Here is a 17,552-nt window from a genome sequence, read left to right on the forward strand (position 1 = left end):
CCCGCCCCCCGAGCGCCGGCGCTGCCGCCCGCGCGGCGCCTTTAAGGGCTGGCCTACGTGGCAGCAGCAGCCGAGCGGCGGCGCGGCCCGGCCCGGCGCTCCCGCCCTCCCGCCCTTCTCGGAGAGTGAGGCCGGGCCCCAGGCGCGCAGCAGCCGGCAGCACCCCCCTTCCCTTCCCCGCCGCGCTCCCGCCGCCATGGGGCAGAACGATATCATGAGCACCGCCGAGGACTTCGCGGATCAGGTGGGTGCCCGCCCGCCTTCGCTCCTTCGGCCTTTGTGCGGCCGCCGCTCGCTGGGGCCGGCTGTGAGGGGGCGCCCCGGTGGGCCCCGCGCTGCGGGAGGGAGGGAGGGAGGGAGGGGTGGGGGGTGTTAGGCCGCCGCCCTGCTTGGGCCGCGCTGAGGTAGGCCGGGATGGTGGCGGCCCGGTGCGGGGTCGCCGCCTCGGGGCCTGCCCCTCCGGTGGGGCTGTGGGTTTCCTCGGCCGCGCTGCCTCTGAGGGGCGGCCGGGGGCCCGGCTCCCCGCCGGAGTGGGGGCGGCTGGCGCAGGCCCAGCGGCCGGGTCCTTGTGGGAGCGGCTGCCCCCTGCCCTCAGCGAGCTCTGCGGCTGCTCTCGAGCTGCTCGTACAGCGAAGCAGAGTTCTTGGGAGCCGGGCTTATCCCTGGGAGTGAGTAAATGGAAAGAGAGCAGGAGGCTGAGTTGCTCTCGTCTTCTTGCGAGCCGTCCAGGCTGGCAAGTAGGGCATAAAGGGGTGTGGGAAACCGGGGCGAGGTGGTGGTGACAGGAAAGCAAAAATCTAAACTCTGACCGATATCTGGAAACCCATATCTAGAAGAGGCTTGCCAGCACTGCTGCACTGTGCTTAGAATTAGGGCAAAAGGAAGGCAAGCAAGCTGACTTTTTTTATAATTTTTTTTAACGTTTGTTTCAGTGGAGGCCCTTACAGATTTCTCTGTTAAATAGAAGTTTTTGATCTCTTATATGTGAGAGCAGGAATAATTTGAATGAAAATAGCTGATCTGTTGGTGACTCTGTTAAATCTTCACTGTCATGGTGATTCATCTAATCGAAAATAAGAGGCAGCATCTAATCATAATTCAAGTTCTCTGGAAAATCTGATTCTGCCTGGTTCCACAACTCTGACAATGTGAGTTGTGTGCTGCACGTAACACGTCGCAGCTCTGAGGGGGCTGTGCTCCCTCTGTGTCTTTAACTGCGTTTCACTGGGAAAACCTGTTCTGCACTTCCTCCCCACCCCCAGATGGGAGACTCGTTTTAGAGGCAGCTTCTAACTGTGTGTGGAGTATTCACTTTAAGGGGTGTCTGGATCATCTTCGTCATCCTCTGTTTGCCTTCTCCTTTCACTCCTTTTAGAGGAGAAAGTAAACTATCACTATAGTGTTCAAATTACTTGCCAAAATTTACAACACTTGTCCTGACCTTTTTATAACACCTCTATTTATTCCTGTGTGACTATTTCTAGATGTCTTTAACACCCCTTTTTTCATACGACTGAAAGGTCTTTTGTCCAGATAAAATGCTGTTTGCTTCCTCATGAAATGAGTTTTAAATGGCACAACGTTATTTGTGCTTGGCCACATCCTATTTAAAGATGAGCCTTTCCTTTAGCTGCAGGATTAGTGCATTTGCATACACTTACCCATCAGATTGCAAAACAATTTTTAGAGCTTTCCAAGTAACTAACTACTTGGATAATTCCACCTCATAATTCCATCTTGATTGAGCTGTGTTGTAGCTCAATCGGATATTTTCAGTGCTGTATGCTGCTAAAACTCAGTATCACTCCAGTGTAGGAGTGGAGAGAGGCACTAAACAATAACCGTTGGTATGTATTGCAAAGTTAACACTTGGCACTATGGAAACTGTTAGTTCATCTTGGATTAAAACTACTTGGAATGTTTGGACTGAGGTTATGTTGAAACTCCACTTGATGGAGGCAGCGGTAGTGAAGCTGGACAATGGATGTCTCCTCAGTGATACCCTTGCTTTCTCCATTCCCTGTCCTCCTCAGTGATACCCTTGCTTTCTCCATTCCCTGTGCTAGTGTGCTCAAGACCTAATGAGTTTTAATTTCCGTGGCATAAAAGCCCTGTGGGAATTACAGGTACTTCCATGGTTTACCAGTAAATCCTGAATGTTTCTTACAAAAACAAGAATAATCTGTTCCTTAAATTCAAGCACTAAAGCTTAACTCTTCACAAATACTGTAACATCCCTTTGAATTAATGAATTAGGCCTTAGATGTCAAGACAGGAGTAACAAGTGGCTCTTAATCCAGAGGTGAGTTGGTGCACGGAAGCCATGGTCCTACAAGGCAGCTAAGCTTGCCTGACAGCTGGCTATCAGGGAAAGGGGTTGTCCTGCTTCTCCCAAAGCTATGTTCTGCTTTTCTCTCACACTAGCACTCCTCTGTCACTGGACTGGAGAGCTGAACCAGCAGGAGACAAAATCGAGTTTATTTTTTCTGTTAGTTCAGTGATCTCCTGGTTAGGGTCAAGTGATCACCAGTGCTGGTGGTGGGATCGCTCAACAGTGAGAACTCGCTTTGGCTTGGCTGTAGCAGGGATTTGTAGCCTGCAGGTGCACAGTGTGGCTGGTGAGCTGTTCTGATCTGTGCTGCAGTGAGGAGACAGCTACGTGGTGGGTGTTGAGGGGTGGTCCTGCTGATTTCAGAGAAGGCGACTTATTAGATACTGGGGAGGGCAGGAGAAGCTGTTCAGGGTTCTTAAAACGTAGGTGATAACGCAGTGAAAGGAAATCAGAATCTTGGTTCAGAATAATGCCCTGCTACAGGCTTTATGGGTTGGTTTGTTTTTAAACTCCATAACACTAGCCCAATGCTATTAATTAAATTTCATACTCAGAAGTTAAGCTCTTTTTTAGTGATTCTTGTTAAAATATTATATGCTAAGCCCTTTACTGCAGTCACCATGTACTGCTGACATTATTGTACTGAAAATAGCTGTATCTGGGGTCTGTACTGATTGTTTAGGGTTACAGAACTGGTTGTCTCTCCTCTGATCCCTGTAAGAGGGAGCAGATCTCAAGCAACTTTTCTGGTGTCTATAATAATCTTTAGGAATGTGGGTGCTTGGTATTTCTGCTGTTCTGAAAATTATGGACAAAAATTCAAGACTATTGAGTCATTGTACTGCAGTGAAAGGACTCTAAGGGAGAACCAGACTCGGGGGTTTTATTTAATTTTCCGACATAAATGCTGATGCTCATTGTCTAGCTAATTCTAACATCTCTGTATCCTATTTTGCAGAAAACAGAAGGGAGGTGAAAACACTTAATTGTTAATCTGAACATTTTTGTCTCTTGCATCAAGGAACAGAATTTGGGAACTCTCTTCATAATATGGTCATGTCAGTGCACTGATTCTTTATCGTTATAAGCCACATTAGCCTAATCTGGTTAGGCTGGGAAAGACTCTTCCTGTGAAGAGATAGCAAAATGGAATGCATGACTAATAAATCCCACTTTAAAGCTTTGATTAATAAATAGCCTTTTGGAAAAGGGAATTGGTATTAAGCACACCTTAGGAGCGAAAAGCATTGTCATAAGAAATTTTCCTGCAATTAAAAGCCTGATTAAGACGGCTGGCAGTGTTCTGGTAGGTCAGAGCTCTCTTGTCTTTTGAAATAAGTGGGGAAGCTTCTGTTCCCACTTCTCACATATAACTTGTAGATGCTGATTAACCCAATGTGGTGGGTGTTTAATGTCCTTGTGATTATAAGGTGGGATCTCCTTAAGTGAATATATACAGGTTGGTGAAAGGAAGTGATTTTTTTTTTTTTCCCCTCTGCCAGAGGATTGAGCATCCTATTCCAGGAAAGATCACTGGTGTCCCAGGCTGCTGGAGGTCTCTGTCCTCTCAGAACAAAGCAATCCCTTAAACGAATATAAGCTAAATATTTGGAATGTGCCTTTATCGGAAGCTCTAGATTAATAATGCTGTGCAGCCCACACAAGGGCTTTCTGCATCAATTATCAGACTGCTGTTCATCACCGTGACCATAACTTCTCTGATCCAGGAACACACACGTGTACAGGTTTCTGTGTTTGCACAGATTGTATCTAGGTGACAGCAAAAATTCCCAACTCCTGGCTGTGTATTGGTCTTTAAAAACCTGTGATTATGCCACAGTATGCACACTTTTAACAAAATGGACTGGATTTTTAACAAGTTTGAGACTGCTGGAGGTGGAATATAGTTTAGAAAGTGTGGTAAGAGTCAAACAGAATCACTTTACTGCCTCTCTTTGGGCAGGCCTCTTTATGGGTTTGAATATTTCAAGCCTCTTTTTGAAAAATGCGTTTTGAGCAGAGATTTGATTTAGGAATCCCTGGATCCTCTTGTGCATCTTTGCTTGTTAAACTAAGAGGAGAATTTAAATCTGTCTTTGCTTTTCTAATCCTGTTAGAGGGGGAAGTGGCAACACAAAGCCCTTCTGGTGTATGTTAGTGATTTGACTGCCAACACAGAACCAGCTGTTCTTCTTTAAAATAGTTTTACTTTAGCATTTTGTTGTCTTTTTGCAAGATGTTTTGCCTCTTGCTAAGAACAGTTGATGCAAAGCCCACAGCAGAATAAACGATCCAGTTACTTGGTGTCATGAGTTTAACACTGCCACCTCCATGAATCTCAACAGTTTTGTTTTGCCTTACATGTATTGTGCTTAGTGGTGTGTGTGTTTCAAGTCCCCTGTCATAGTTGGGTATGTTTAACTGCACTTACCAAGTTTCCCATATGTGCTGCTTTTTTTCTGTGTGAATCATAAAGGAAATAGGAAGTGGTCTCAGGGTGCAGCGTTTGAGCCACATGTTGCTAGTGATGTGCAGGGACAAAACCAGAGTGTCTGGTACTATTAGTTTAGTCCCACTTCTAGAGATCTTCTGTTTCACATAAGTTACTCTGTCCTTAGTTAAATTACTTGGGTGATTTATACCTTGAATCCTCTAATTGTAAAAATCTTGATGTCTGTTATGCTCTCTTGTTATTGCGTAATTGTGTTCTTCCTTTCTCTCTGGATCTTTGTGGCTAGTTGTTCTTTTGGTTTGGAGTTTTGTTCCTGGAGTCTGTTTCTGAAGCTTATTTACTTTAAGCTTGCTGTGTACAGGAGTTTCAACTTGTGTGTGGCTCAGTAAATGCAGTTATGTGAGTTACGGATGTCGGAAGATGATGTGTGTCATGATAAGGTTGCTTAGCACTGCAACTGCCTTAGGCTTCAGTCTTTCTGACTTGTCTTAAGCTGATTGGATGTGCACACTCGTGTTTAATAGCATTAAATTCCCTCTATGTGCCACGAGAACAGGTAAATGTTAAATGCCACCTTGGCTCCCTCACTTGGACTGTTGGCAGTTGTTGGTTTCAGGGAGAGGGAAGGTGAGATCAGCTGACGTGACTGAATTCAGAAACAACAAAGATGAAGCCTGGAGGCAGACACCTTCTCTAATGTTTGCTATTTTTAGCCTTTCCACAGCAGTGAGGCTTTTTTCCCTTTTCCTACAGATGCCCAGCACTTGTCGTCTTTCATTTAATTCTAGACCAAAGCTGTCTGTTCTGTGTCTTGACAAAGCAGGCTTACTTGTTAAAAACCACTTCTGGTTTTGTACTATTTCCAAAACAACTTTATCCTTAGTATTCCTCAGCAAGTTTGCCCAAATGCACAGTGAAATCCAGGTGAGAAGAAAACTGTAAACCAAGATGTGTCTCATTCAGTGACAAAGATCACAAATTTTCTTCTGACTCATTCATCCAACGATTGACATGACTTAAAGCCTGAAGTGGCAGCCCTGAGTCAGAGTACAGCTGCACTTGAAATGCACTTGATTAACTTGAATCTTGACCCTTAGACTCTGGATGTGTGCAGTATAACTAGTGTAGTTTGTTCCAATATTAAGTGTTTAACTATTAAGTGTTTGCTGGATATTTTTTTCTTCTGATAATCTCCAGTTACACAGTAAGCAAGGCTTGTCATTTGCATAGGATTTGGAACAGCTTTTAGTGTTTACTAATTATTTGTGGTAAGAATAAACCGTCAGGAATGGCTTTAGTCTCCTTTCTCCCCACTCCCTTATATACTGAAAGCACACAGTGCTGGTAGAACTTAAAAAAAAAAAAAAAATCTGCCCAGAAAGAAACCAATCAGCTATATTGTTGTCTAACTTGAAGTCAATGTAAACATTGAATTATGAAGGAAAATGTTGTGCCTTTTCTGTCAATTTTATACTATAGGTCAATATTGTATGGAAGACAGCTATACACATGTGGGTTCCCCCACCCCTTTTCATGCTTGAAGTATTCTAATATTGCATAAACTGTATGAATCAATGTGCCTTACAACACATTGAACTCTGCGTGGGATAATGGGATTTGTTAAATGGCTCCTCCTCCTAGTTCTAACACAGATCTCCGCGGAGTCTGGTGGTTCCACATGAAGGCTCAGGGCACGGGCATTTACTTTCACAAGTGTCAACCTGCCCGAACTGCTCCTGTCATTTGCTGGATACTCTTGGAGTTAGTTTTAGATTACATTGATGTTTGTTTCTTACAGATTGTACTTAAACAGTAGCATACACCGACTCCAAAAGTGTCCTCGTGAGCTGGCTGAGCTGAACCTGTGCATGACAAGTGCCAGCCAGGTGTGTTCAGCACAGGTTGCGTTCAGTGACCACGCAGATTCTAGTGGGAGTCTCCATTAAGAAATAAGCAGTGCTGGTTAGAAAACTGGGTGACAGTTAAGCACTTGTCATCATCCAGAGGCAATAAGCTTTTTTGTGCACCTTGCAGTCCTATAGAGCATGCTAGTCTAGGCCCTGTTTGGCAATTCTGTATTTGTTCCTTTGTAATTATTGTAATTATAGACCAAACTAACCAGTGAGCTTGCAGGATGAAAGGGTATGTGGGACCAGATACATCTTGAATTCCCAAGAACTAAGGCTCAGCATCTGTTGCATGGTATAATTTCTTTTTAACTACTACACTGAATTGTATATATAAATGCTTACTTTCTGAAGAGAATACTGTTATTAATGGAAATAGAAACTCTATATACTTGCATAGAGGGGAGCGGGTGCAATTTCACACAAGGGCTATGCTGGTCTGATAGCTGCTGCTACTACACAAGTACACATGCTCTGCACTGTTGCTTTTCTGAGCCATTAGAGGGAATCAGCTTGGCAGAAAGCTCATTAATGTTTTTTAATTGGTACAGAATCAGTCTTCTGTCAGCCTGACTCCCTGAATCAGTTTGTTACAGGGTGTTGAGTGCCTGAGCATGGGGGTGGGAGTAGGATTGCCCTTTCGGCTCCTGGCTATCTGATAGTTGAGCTGTAACATGAAACCCTGAGATTAGCAAACTAAAACCAAGGTCAGCCTTCATCTAGTAAGAGCTCCATCGGAACAGGGTTCCTCTTGTATAGGAACATGCTGGTAGATTCTGCTCTTCTCCAAGTCCTTGTCCAGAATGCTCTTTGGGCAAAGCACTACAGCAGGTTTCCAGATTTCCCCTCACTGCTTCCAAGTGGAGAACAACTTCATTAAATCCAAGTCCCAGGCGTGTGTTTGTTCCTAGATGTTGATGACGCTGTGTGCAGGAGAAGGGCTGACCTCGGCATCTGCCGTGCATGGATCTGTTATGCCTTGTATCACCTCGCCTTCCTTCCGTGCTGATGGTGCTGGCTCTCTCCCCTGCAGTTCCTGCGGGTGACGAAGCAGTACCTTCCCCACGTGGCTCGCCTCTGCCTGATCAGCACCTTCCTGGAGGATGGCATCCGCATGTGGTTCCAGTGGAGCGAACAGAGGGATTACATTGATGGCACGTGGAACTGTGGCTATTTCCTGGCCTCCATCTTTGTGTTCATAAATCTCTTCGGACAGCTGAGTAAGTGGCTCTAAGGCCGTTAAGGTGGATGCCAGAGCACTCCAGTGTGTCTGCCACCCTGGCTCATGTAAGCACTGTGAATCATGTAAGCACGGGATGCCTCACTGATTTCTTAATAGCCATTGGCAGCTTAGCACTGATAGTACTACACAGGCTGAATGAAATGAACTCTTAATTAACCTGCTTCAGCCTTTTCTGGAAGTAGTCTTACAGAATTTCTCGTGAGACTCTACCTCTGAGTCAGAGATGCCAAAAATCCATTAGAACAATCTGTTTTCAATTCTGTACATGTATCTATAAACACATACCACACCCCCTGAATTCTTTAAATTAATTACTCATGTTTTTCTTAAACAGGGCAGTGTTAAGACTTTCTCAGCCTCCTGTGCTTATGGGTATTAAACCTCAATGGTAAAGTCTTATCCTGCAGTTGGTACACTTAAGCCTGAGAGAGGTACTTGTGTCAGATTTTCAAAGCCCAGGGATCAAAATAATCCCAGAAGCAGAGCTTCTGTATGTGTGTTAGGTGGACTTAGGGTATCAGAAATGGAGAGAAGTAAAATTCTTCTGTTTATATTATGTCCCTGATCTACTGTTCTTAATTGCTCTGCTAATTTTTTGTCTTGTCTGGGTGTTTTTACCTTGTATTTTTGTGTGGAGTCAGTTTAATGTAGTTGTCAGTCCTCATGTTAAAGTGGCAAAGGCTGTTAGTGCTTTGATGGAAGACTTAAGGCAGGGTATAAAACAAAAGCTTTTGAGGAAAAGAGTGCAGCATGTTTACCCTAACAGTTACCTCATTAAAAAAAAGAAAATCCATGATGAGTTGTTCTTTTTAAATTCTTCTAATGCTTTAACACTGACTGCTGTACAGTGCTGTGTTGGGGACTGCATTCAGCACTGTAAAATAAAAGATACTTCTGGAATTTATAAAATATTTTAAAATACACTAAAACTTCTTGGTTCTCAAACTGATCTGTGCCAATGTGCCATTAAAATTTCCTGCCTGTTGTTCTTTGTGGCACAGTTGAAAATAAATCAGTCTGCTTAGTTCAAGACAAGATAGTGTTCCTGCAGCATCTTTTCCTGTGCAAGCCAGAAGTGTAACTGTGTTCAATTTCCCCAACTCAGGCGGCTGTATCCTGGTGCTGAGTAGGAACTTTGTGCAATATGCCTGCTTTGGACTGTTTGGAATTATAGCATTACAGGTAGGAGGCTTAAGTCTTCAGCCCTTCTAAACTGTATCTTTCAAATCTTCTCTTCTAGCCCCAGTACTACCAACATATTTAAATACAACTTGCACCCTGGAATTTTTCTCCACCCTGGCCTAATGCCAGTCCTCAATGGCATTGAACTATTTTGCTGCTTCTGTTCTTCTGAGGTGCCCAATAGATCCTTGGTTGTAATTGCAATTAGTCAGCTGGAGACATTGATTCAATACTTGACCTTGACCAATTTAGAAGTAACTTCCAATTTACCTGTATGTCAGTAGTGTGCCAGATGTGGAACTTGCAGTTGCTTTGGCCTTCATCACACAGCTCTTATAAAAGACTGTCCCCATCAAAAGGCTCCTAGCTGGGAGCATCCTTCCTGTTCAAAACTGATGAATTTTTGTGGGGGCTAAAGCACAAGTCAAATCCTGGCTTCTGTTCCCTGTTTCACACTGACTCACTGCACCACACTGATGTAACCTACCTCATTTCCTTCAGTATAATGTAATTGACTTCCACCGTGGGTAGTGTGGGTTTGAGATTATAACAAATTCAGAATGTCAGTGTAATTTATATGTTGTTTTAACCTGTTTTATTCTTTGCCTAGACTATTGCATACAGCATTTTATGGGACCTGAAATTCTTGATGAGGTATGCCTACTTCTTAAAGTTTTTATCAAAACAGAACAAAAACTGTTATCTGTCACTGCCAGGTGCTGAGAGAGGAAGTGATTGTTGTACATAGTATTTAATAGAAGGATTTCAGAAGTGATGCATTTATGTTAAACAAGAAACTGTTAAAAAAAACCAAACTAAACCAGTAGAGTCTGTGTTAATCCCTAGACAGCAGACTCAGTGCTGTAGAAGGGAAGGCCTAATCCTAACCCACTAGGATCTGAGTACTTCTGCTGCTAACCTTGTTGAGACCTTGCAAACAACTGTCTAGACTGGATCAGTGAGCTGCTGTTTCCTAAATGGCTAAAACAGCAACTGTGCTTAGGCATGACTAAAGCCATTTTCTGAGAAAACTAAAGCATGTAGATACTAGAATGTTTCTGGGATTTTAAATCTTGTAACACCTTCTCTAAGTAAAAGACAAGGTTCTTAAGCATGAGATTTCTTTTCAAATCCTGAGTGATGGCTGGCTGTTAGTACCTTTTCACCCCTCTCCTCTGAGAGGAGCGTAGGGGGCAGCACAAGAACTATGGGCTTACTACAACCCTGTAAATGTGTAACTTCTTTTAGCAGTACTGCTGCTGTTTTTTTGCAAAGCAACCTCTGAACTACTTTGGCAGATATGGCTAAACCTGAGGTACAGAGTAACTCCAGCCCAACTAAATTCATGCTGTAACAGATGCTAAGCAGCTTTGCCTGAACTGAGGGTGCTGGACTTCCCTGGCAGGTTGTACATGTCTGCACAGGCTTGTGTAAATTATTGTTGTGTACAATGCTGCCACTTCAGCTGTGAACTCCAACACGGACATGCATTGTAAGCTGCGGAGTATGTCACTCCTAGCATGCAGGTTCTTCCAGAGTTGAAATTGTTACATAAGACTTTAAAATCTATAGATGAGTGCAAACTGTAGTAAACTACCTTTTTTTTTTTCCCATTTCTGTCTCTCTGTAGGAACCTTGCCCTTGGGGGAGGCTTGCTGCTGCTTTTGGCAGAGTCACGCTCAGAGGGGAAGAGCATGTTCGCAGGTGTCCCCACCATGCGGGAAAGCTCTCCTAAGCAGTACATGCAGCTGGGGGGCCGTGTGCTGCTGGTCCTCATGTTCATGACACTGCTACATTTTGATATGAACTTCTTTTCTGTAAGTATCTGAGTATAAAAGTATGAGTTAAGGAACTGGAATATAGCACCAACTCCCAGAGTGGCTGCAAGACCTGATCAGTGCTTAACACTTAAAAGTCTATTTTTCAGTAGAATTAATATTTAGAAAAAGTTATTAGGTCATCTATACCATGAGAAGCTGTTCTGCTGAACTTAGCCATGCTCTGTTCTGATGTTTGTGTATCTATTTAAGACCTGTATGTAAGTTTCTGATTTTTTTTTTTTTCCCTTGCAGATTCTGCAGAACATTGTGGGCACAGCCCTGATTATCTTGGTGGCAATTGGCTTCAAGACTAAGCTGGCTGCCTTGACTCTAGTCATCTGGCTGTTTGGCATCAACATCTACTTCAATGCCTTCTGGACCGTCCCAGCCTACAAGCCCATGCACGACTTCCTCAAATACGATTTCTTCCAGACCATGTCTGTAATTGGAGGGCTCCTGCTTGTGGTTGCACTGGGTCCTGGTGGAGTCTCCATGGATGAGAAGAAAAAAGAGTGGTAACAGGAATATCAACACTTCTTGGGACATAACATATTAAGTCCAGAACTGATTCTCTATGGATTCAACAAAAACTGCCAGCATTTTACACGTACATGCCCCCTTACTATTAAAGGCACAGATGTTTTGAATTTGATTTACAGTGGCACCAGTAATATAATAGTTAAAATCCTATTTCTTCAAGGAATGTTGCCTAGGCTTATTCTAACTTCCTAGATTTGGAACTAACCCAAGGAACCTGCATTTTGCTGATGCTTCAGTGAGTTGCAGTAGAACAGTTGCTGTCTAATGTCAGCAGTGTTTTAAAATATGAAGTACTGTGAGCAGATACAGCTGTATCATTCAGTGTGCTGTTGGGTTCTAGCTATAACTAAAGTGGATCCCCTTTCTCACCCTCATCAAAACTGTCTTGTGCATAAGGAGTTCCATTGCTGGTTATAGCATTGCTTATCAAGGTGGAAAGTAGCATCAAAAAAAACCCCAATCACTGTTATTTTGCTGCTCAGAGGCCTGTAATTCCATTCTGTTTAACAAGAGGGGAGGTCTTCCCTGCCTCCAAATAAGACAAAAAGAAAACCCTGAACGTAGTTTTAGCCCCTCTAGGTAAGAAAAGGGAGAGGATTTTTTTTAACAAACAGCCCTGTTCTGCTCTTGAGGGGAATGAGGGAGAATCCTGTATTGCTAATCAGGAATTCTGTATAGCTAATCAGATTTCAAGAAGGAAGGGGTGGGGGAGATACCCCTGAAGAGACAGAATGTTAGATTCTGTGAAAATTCTGTGCCAAAAGAACTCTTCATTCAGCATTCTTTCCCCAAAGCTGCCCCTCCTGAATTCCCAAGAAGGGAGCCAAGTTGTGCTGCAGGTTCCATAAAAAAAGCTCCTTTCTGCTTTTAACCAGCTTCCATCCATATATGCCCCAAATTCATACCTGAAGTGCAGGTTATTGGTGAAAGAGTCTTCAGAATGAAACTCCCCTTCCTCCCTGCACTCACTACATGCAAGATGAGAGCAGTCAGTCTACTCTATAGTCTTTGCTGCTTAGATTCACTTCTGCCAGTCTCTGGGCTGTAGGAGCCCCGGCTGACCGCGCTGGGGTGCTGGGCTCCAGTACAGCCCCTTCTCTTGGCCCACACCTGAGAGCCGTAGGGAGGAAACAGAGTCAGCCCTGTGCTGCCGTAGCCCCAGTTCTCAACTCTACATGAACAGTTATAGCTGAAGAATGCAAGTGCAAAGCCCGTGCGGTGAGTAAGCAGCCAGGGATGTAACTTGTGTGTTCAGGAGGAACTCCTCAGAGTAACGGTGAGGAGAGAGGAAGGCCATTTTCACCTCTCAGTGCCACGACCTCTGTGCCATGAACATGCTTAATGCTGCTCAGAGGAGGCATTTTGTCCTCTGCTAGTCAACTAGGTGAACCTGTTTCACTAGATAATGAAAAAATTCTACATGAGCCCTACCAACTTGCTAACATTACATTGATTCCTTGCACTGTTGTCTCCCTTGAGAAAGCTGCTCAACTGTTTGTTCAAGGAGTAATTCAGCTGAACACCTCCAGCAGGAGCTATTTACCAGAGTCTCCTGGCAAGGACACTAACCTGGACAGTTCAGCTTAACGGTTGCTTTTTAGGAGAAAAAAATAGACTGAAAGAACTGATCACAAATAGAAGAGCACTGTTGGATGTTAAACTGGTGATTTCATTATCTTAAGGGGAAAATAGCCTGTGTAATAGCAAGATGCGCTGCTGCTGAAGGAAATGAGTTTATGTGGGGGTAGATGGGAAGGAAAGGCAGCATTTAAGGTCAGGTCACATATAAGGCTCTCTTTTAAAATAAGTTTTGCAAGTTTTTTCACCACAAGTGTGAGGTTTCACCTTCACTGTGCCTGTCTCCTCAGCAAACCAAACTGGTCCTTTCAGTGATGGATGTGCAGCACAGGATGGTTTTACTCAGTTTCACTGCAGGTCCTAGAACGGTTTGATTACATCAAGGCAGCCATTCTCAGATACCTTAACTGCTGTTGATGTTCATAGTATTTATAAATGGAAAAATAGAAACAACTCCTATACATAGCCTTTAAGTTAGCTTTCTCAACTTCTTTGTGTCCTAACTAAGGAGCTGGATGATGACCAGTCTCCTCTGTGAAAGTCAAGTCCCCTTTCCAACAAGACCCCAGAAAAGGAACCGATAACTGTCCCTTGCAGCAGAAATATTTTGGTATTAAAGGGGCGCAGTTAGGTGGAGGGCATTATAAGATATTTCTAGGCAGCATGATATGCAGACTTACTAACTGTGAGTCCTGATGCAGAAGATTCTAGTTTCCTACATACACTGCTGTATTCATGCATCTCCCAGAAATACAGTGACCTCTCCCCATGGCTGAGAAGCTCTCACAAGCAGGATGTCAGCTATCAATTGGGTCTGCAAAGTGTTCTGGAATTCATCCTGAATATATTTTTTTGCTTTCTATGTGGAAAAAGAAATAAGTATAAATTCTCATTTTATGCTGTATTTTGTACCTTAGTTGTGTTTGAAAATGTTTTGATTTTTGGAAACAATCAAAATAAAACAATGGCATCTTTGTATCCACCTGGCGTGTGTGACTGGTGACCCTCTGCAGCCAGGCTGCCTGGAAATGCTGGTTAGTGCTCTTGGTGGTTTTTCTCACCTACTGAAAACCATCTTTCTGCAGAGGTCTGAGCACAGGGCTGCCTGTACTTGACTGCTGTTGTCAGCCCTTAGTGGTGGGGGTTGGCCTGTTGTTGGAATACAACTTAGTTCCACCCCACTATTCCCCTCTCCAGCTGTAACTGTTAACTGGAATGAGTAAACACTTCAGCCAGCCTTGTGCACTCTCGAGCTGTTACAGAGCAGGCTTTAGGCCATGTAGTTATCATAAAATTTATTTGCCATTGGCTGCTTTCTTGAAGTTCTTGGGTTTTCGATGATGACTCTTGAATTTCTTCTTTAAAGGGCCTGACTGTTTCTGTAGAGAAAAAAAGTGAATCAGCTGGTTTCCAAAACCCAAATCCAGCCCTGCCCAAGGTCACTTAAAGAGAAAGGGAGTGTGGTTGGCTTTCCCAGCCAGCAGCTTTCCTTGCCTGGCCTTTCTCTGACAGGCACAGGCTTCCATTAGATACACACAGCGACTGTCTTCTCACAGACATGAACCTGAACTTCAGCCAGCCTTCCCTTCCATAAAGGATCCAGCCCCTCAGGGCTGCCTTAGAAAGTTAAAGGTTTATCCATCTTTATGTATGTAATGTCTGCCTGCTTCTCAAACTGCAAAGGATCAGGGTAGGTCCTGTAAGGCAGCTCCCCTAAAGAGGCAGAAAAAGGGTCTAGAAAGACCCTGTGACCTCAAAAGGGTTTAAGCAGTGTTTGTGTGTATGGGGAGGAAGATTACAGAACCCAAGTCACGCTGCAGTCTCCCTGTTTAAAAAAGAGATCGTGAAGCAGGATCCCACCAGATATTTATACAGGCAGACAGCCCTGGTTACAGCAGGCAGGATAAACATTTCCTGGTAGTAATTCACACCTCGGGATGCAAGTCAGGGGCTGGCCCACGGGGAAAGTCTATTCTCCTGAACAGCTTTGCACCTTCTGCTGGCTCTCAGCCAGGAACAGGAGACAAACACCTACAGGATGGGATCCCAGTTCCATGCTCCCCTGCTGCTGCAGGCCACGGGGTGACTCCCACCTTTCCCCTTTTGTTGCCAACTGCTCTGCTGACACCCGTTCTTCCACCGTCCTCCCCGTTCACGGCGCCGTTCTGCTTTGCTCCGTCGTCCTCGCTGTCTGTTGCAAAGTCATCGCTGCCCTTTGTGGTTTGTGGAGCTGCTGGGCTTTTTTCTGGGAAGAGCGCAGCTAAAACAGAAAGATTTAGTTCAGGATCATTTCCCTGCGTACACAGGTTCTGCCTCCCCCTAACTTTACTTTGAGGGCATCGTAAAGGTGATTTGCCAACCTGCTTCCACTCTCCGAGAACATACATGTCACTGCTGAAATATCTGGGAAATAAATACACTGGTTTTTTTATTAGAATCGTGCCTGGTGCTCTCACTAGCCCCGTTGTGGGAACGGCTCAGCACAGGCAGTGCTGGGGTGTTACACCTCTGCTCCCCTACAGCAAGGCAGAGCCTCCAGATGTAAGTGGCCGGGCCAACTGCTGTCAGACTCAGACTTGCTGAGAAACGGGAAGTAGGGATACCTAATGCAGCAAATCCTGGTGGATCTTGTATCCCTCCTCTCACACCTTACGTGAGCCAAACCTGTTTTTTACTTAGTGATAACTGCTATTTCTTATTTGGTGGTGGTAAGCTTTTCCAAAACCCAGGAATCCCCAGCTGGATGAAGTCATGTGCCTCTGGCACATGAGCAGCAGGGAGCAGTATGAAGAATCCAGGACAAAATTAGCTGACAAACGCCCTTCAGGGCACAGACGATACCAATGTTCTTACTCACGTGGGTACAGGTCACTCATGCTGTCGTCTGTCTCCTCTCCATCCTCATCGCTGGACTTTGGCTCCCAGAATTCCTCTTTTCTGTAAGGCTGCCTGCTCCCGTTCATCTGGTCATCGGGGTGCTGCGTCCGCTGCTGCTTCTGTCGCAAGCAGGCAGGTACATACTCCACTCCTTCCTTCTGGCACTCCTCATCTAACAGTGTGAGGCATCAGGCAGCGCTTAGCAAGGCTACCCAGTCACCCCAGTCCTCTTCATTCCCAGCTCTAGCTTATATTAAATGCAACTCAGCAGTATGTCAAGCTCCAACTCTAATACACATCCATGTAATCTATAGTGATAGTACAGATGGGTAAGATGTTAACACAGAGACTGTGCTCGACGAGTGAACCACCCTCTCCGGGGTGGTTTTGGAAATTTTTAGAAGTTTCAGAATGGCTCCTCTCAAGTAAGGATGTTCTAAGGTATTCACTAGGGGCCAATTGTTCCCTATACCTGGGATCTTCCTTCCCAGCTGAGGAACACACACAGCAACAGAAGTACATTATCATCAGGCTAAAGAAAACTGACCGACTCCCTTCATGTACGTCTGTGGGAATCTCAACAGCTTAGGGAAAAAAAAGTTGTCGGGATATATCTTCAGAATAGCTACTTACATGTTTTTAGGGCCTTCTGATAGCGCTTCCCTTGGACGTGACGCAGCACGTGCTCTGGAAACTTGTTGATGTGTCTGAGAGTCAGCTTGCAGAACAGCTGGTGTCTGACAGACACAGAAAGAGCCAGCAACAAGAGTTTAAGTATGCTATTACTTAATAACTTTTCACTTATAAGCACTGTGCTCAAAGCTGAAAAATACTTTATAAAGACTTTCCCAGTCTCCCAAACCCCATAAACACTCTGTAAGCTTTACCACTTCATGTTTGAGACTGAACAAAGTGTGAAGCACAACACACATGAGGGCGAATACATACAGGTTCTTTGTGCTGGGCACTATATGGGGCTCAAACTTGCCATAGTCGAACTCTCTGGCTGTCTTTATGAGCCGCTGATACTTCTTGCCATTAGTATAAGCCTGCAGCACCGACAGCCGACATGGCATCTCGTGGCCTGTCAGCCTGCATCTCACCTGAAGAAAAACGATGTCTGGTCAGGGAAACTCTGGGCATTTCCCCAGAGCCGGGGAGGGCAGGAGAGGCCTCAAGCTCCCACCAGCGTCCTCCTACCCGGCCTTCCTCCCACTTACACAGCGGGAAAAAACCCTCCGGGGCAGGGAGCTCGCTGGGGCCCAGTCCATCTGCTGGGGTACCCTCCCCGGCCTGCCACCAACCGGCCTCGCCCCCCCACGCGGCCCCCTCGGGGAAGGCGGCCCCGGCATCCCCTCACGAACCCCTCCGGGAGGCGGCCGCCGTCCCCCTCACGGGCCCCCCTCCGCGGGCGGCCCCGGCCCTCAAGGCGCCCCTCAGTCCCGCACGGCCCGGCTCCAGCCCCACCTTGCCCGGCTCCGCGAGGCTGAGGAGCGGGTGCTGCCGCAGGAAGAGCCGCTCCTCCTCGGCCGCCTCAGCCATGGCCACGCCGCCGGCGGGCCCCGGCCCCGCCATAGAGAGGCGCCGCCAGACGGGACCCGCCTCAACTTCCGGTGCCGGC

General features: G+C 45.4%; 2 protein-coding genes across 2 annotated transcripts; one reads left to right on the forward strand and one right to left on the reverse strand.

Annotated features, from left to right (window-relative positions):
- The first annotated feature begins 5 nt into the window (after window positions 1-5).
- On the forward strand, window positions 6-14,036 carry SURF4 (surfeit 4). The gene is made up of 6 exons (XM_074923812.1): window positions 6-244; window positions 7,725-7,911; window positions 9,040-9,116; window positions 9,727-9,770; window positions 10,747-10,933; window positions 11,189-14,036. Exons 1-6 carry the CDS (start codon window positions 197-199, stop codon window positions 11,453-11,455), a joined length of 810 nt encoding a protein of 269 aa, XP_074779913.1. The 5' UTR covers window positions 6-196; the 3' UTR covers window positions 11,456-14,036.
- Window positions 14,037-14,334: 298 nt separating this feature from the next.
- Window positions 14,335-17,549, reverse strand: SURF2 (surfeit 2). Its single transcript, XM_074923536.1, has 6 exons — window positions 17,399-17,549; window positions 16,880-17,034; window positions 16,565-16,668; window positions 15,912-16,103; window positions 15,148-15,314; window positions 14,335-14,433 (listed from the first exon to the last, which is right to left on the reverse strand). The coding sequence occupies exons 1-6, from the start codon at window positions 17,504-17,506 to the stop codon at window positions 14,350-14,352; spliced, it is 810 nt and encodes a 269-aa protein (XP_074779637.1). The 5' UTR covers window positions 17,507-17,549; the 3' UTR covers window positions 14,335-14,349.
- Between the last annotated feature and the right edge of the window lie 3 nt (window positions 17,550-17,552).

The sequence above is a fragment of the Athene noctua genome, chromosome 20, assembly GCF_965140245.1.
Source record: "Athene noctua chromosome 20, bAthNoc1.hap1.1, whole genome shotgun sequence".
Lineage (NCBI taxonomy): Eukaryota > Metazoa > Chordata > Aves > Strigiformes > Strigidae > Athene > Athene noctua.

Coding starts and splice junctions, on each gene's coding strand:
- SURF4 (XM_074923812.1), top strand. CDS start 197: ATGGGGCAGAACGATATCATGAGCACCGCCGAGGACTTCGCGGATCAG. Junction 245..7,724: donor CCGAGGACTTCGCGGATCAG/GTGGGTGCCCGC, acceptor TCTCCCCTGCAG/TTCCTGCGGGTGACGAAGCA. Junction 9,117..9,726: donor TTGGAATTATAGCATTACAG/GTAGGAGGCTTA, acceptor TTCTTTGCCTAG/ACTATTGCATACAGCATTTT.
- SURF2 (XM_074923536.1), bottom strand. CDS start 17,506: ATGGCGGGGCCGGGGCCCGCCGGCGGCGTGGCCATGGCTGAGGCGGCC. Junction 16,104..16,564: donor TCAGAAGGCCCTAAAAACAT/GTAAGTAGCTAT, acceptor TCACACTGTTAG/ATGAGGAGTGCCAGAAGGAA. Junction 15,315..15,911: donor CATGAGTGACCTGTACCCAC/GTGAGTAAGAAC, acceptor TTTCTGTTTTAG/CTGCGCTCTTCCCAGAAAAA.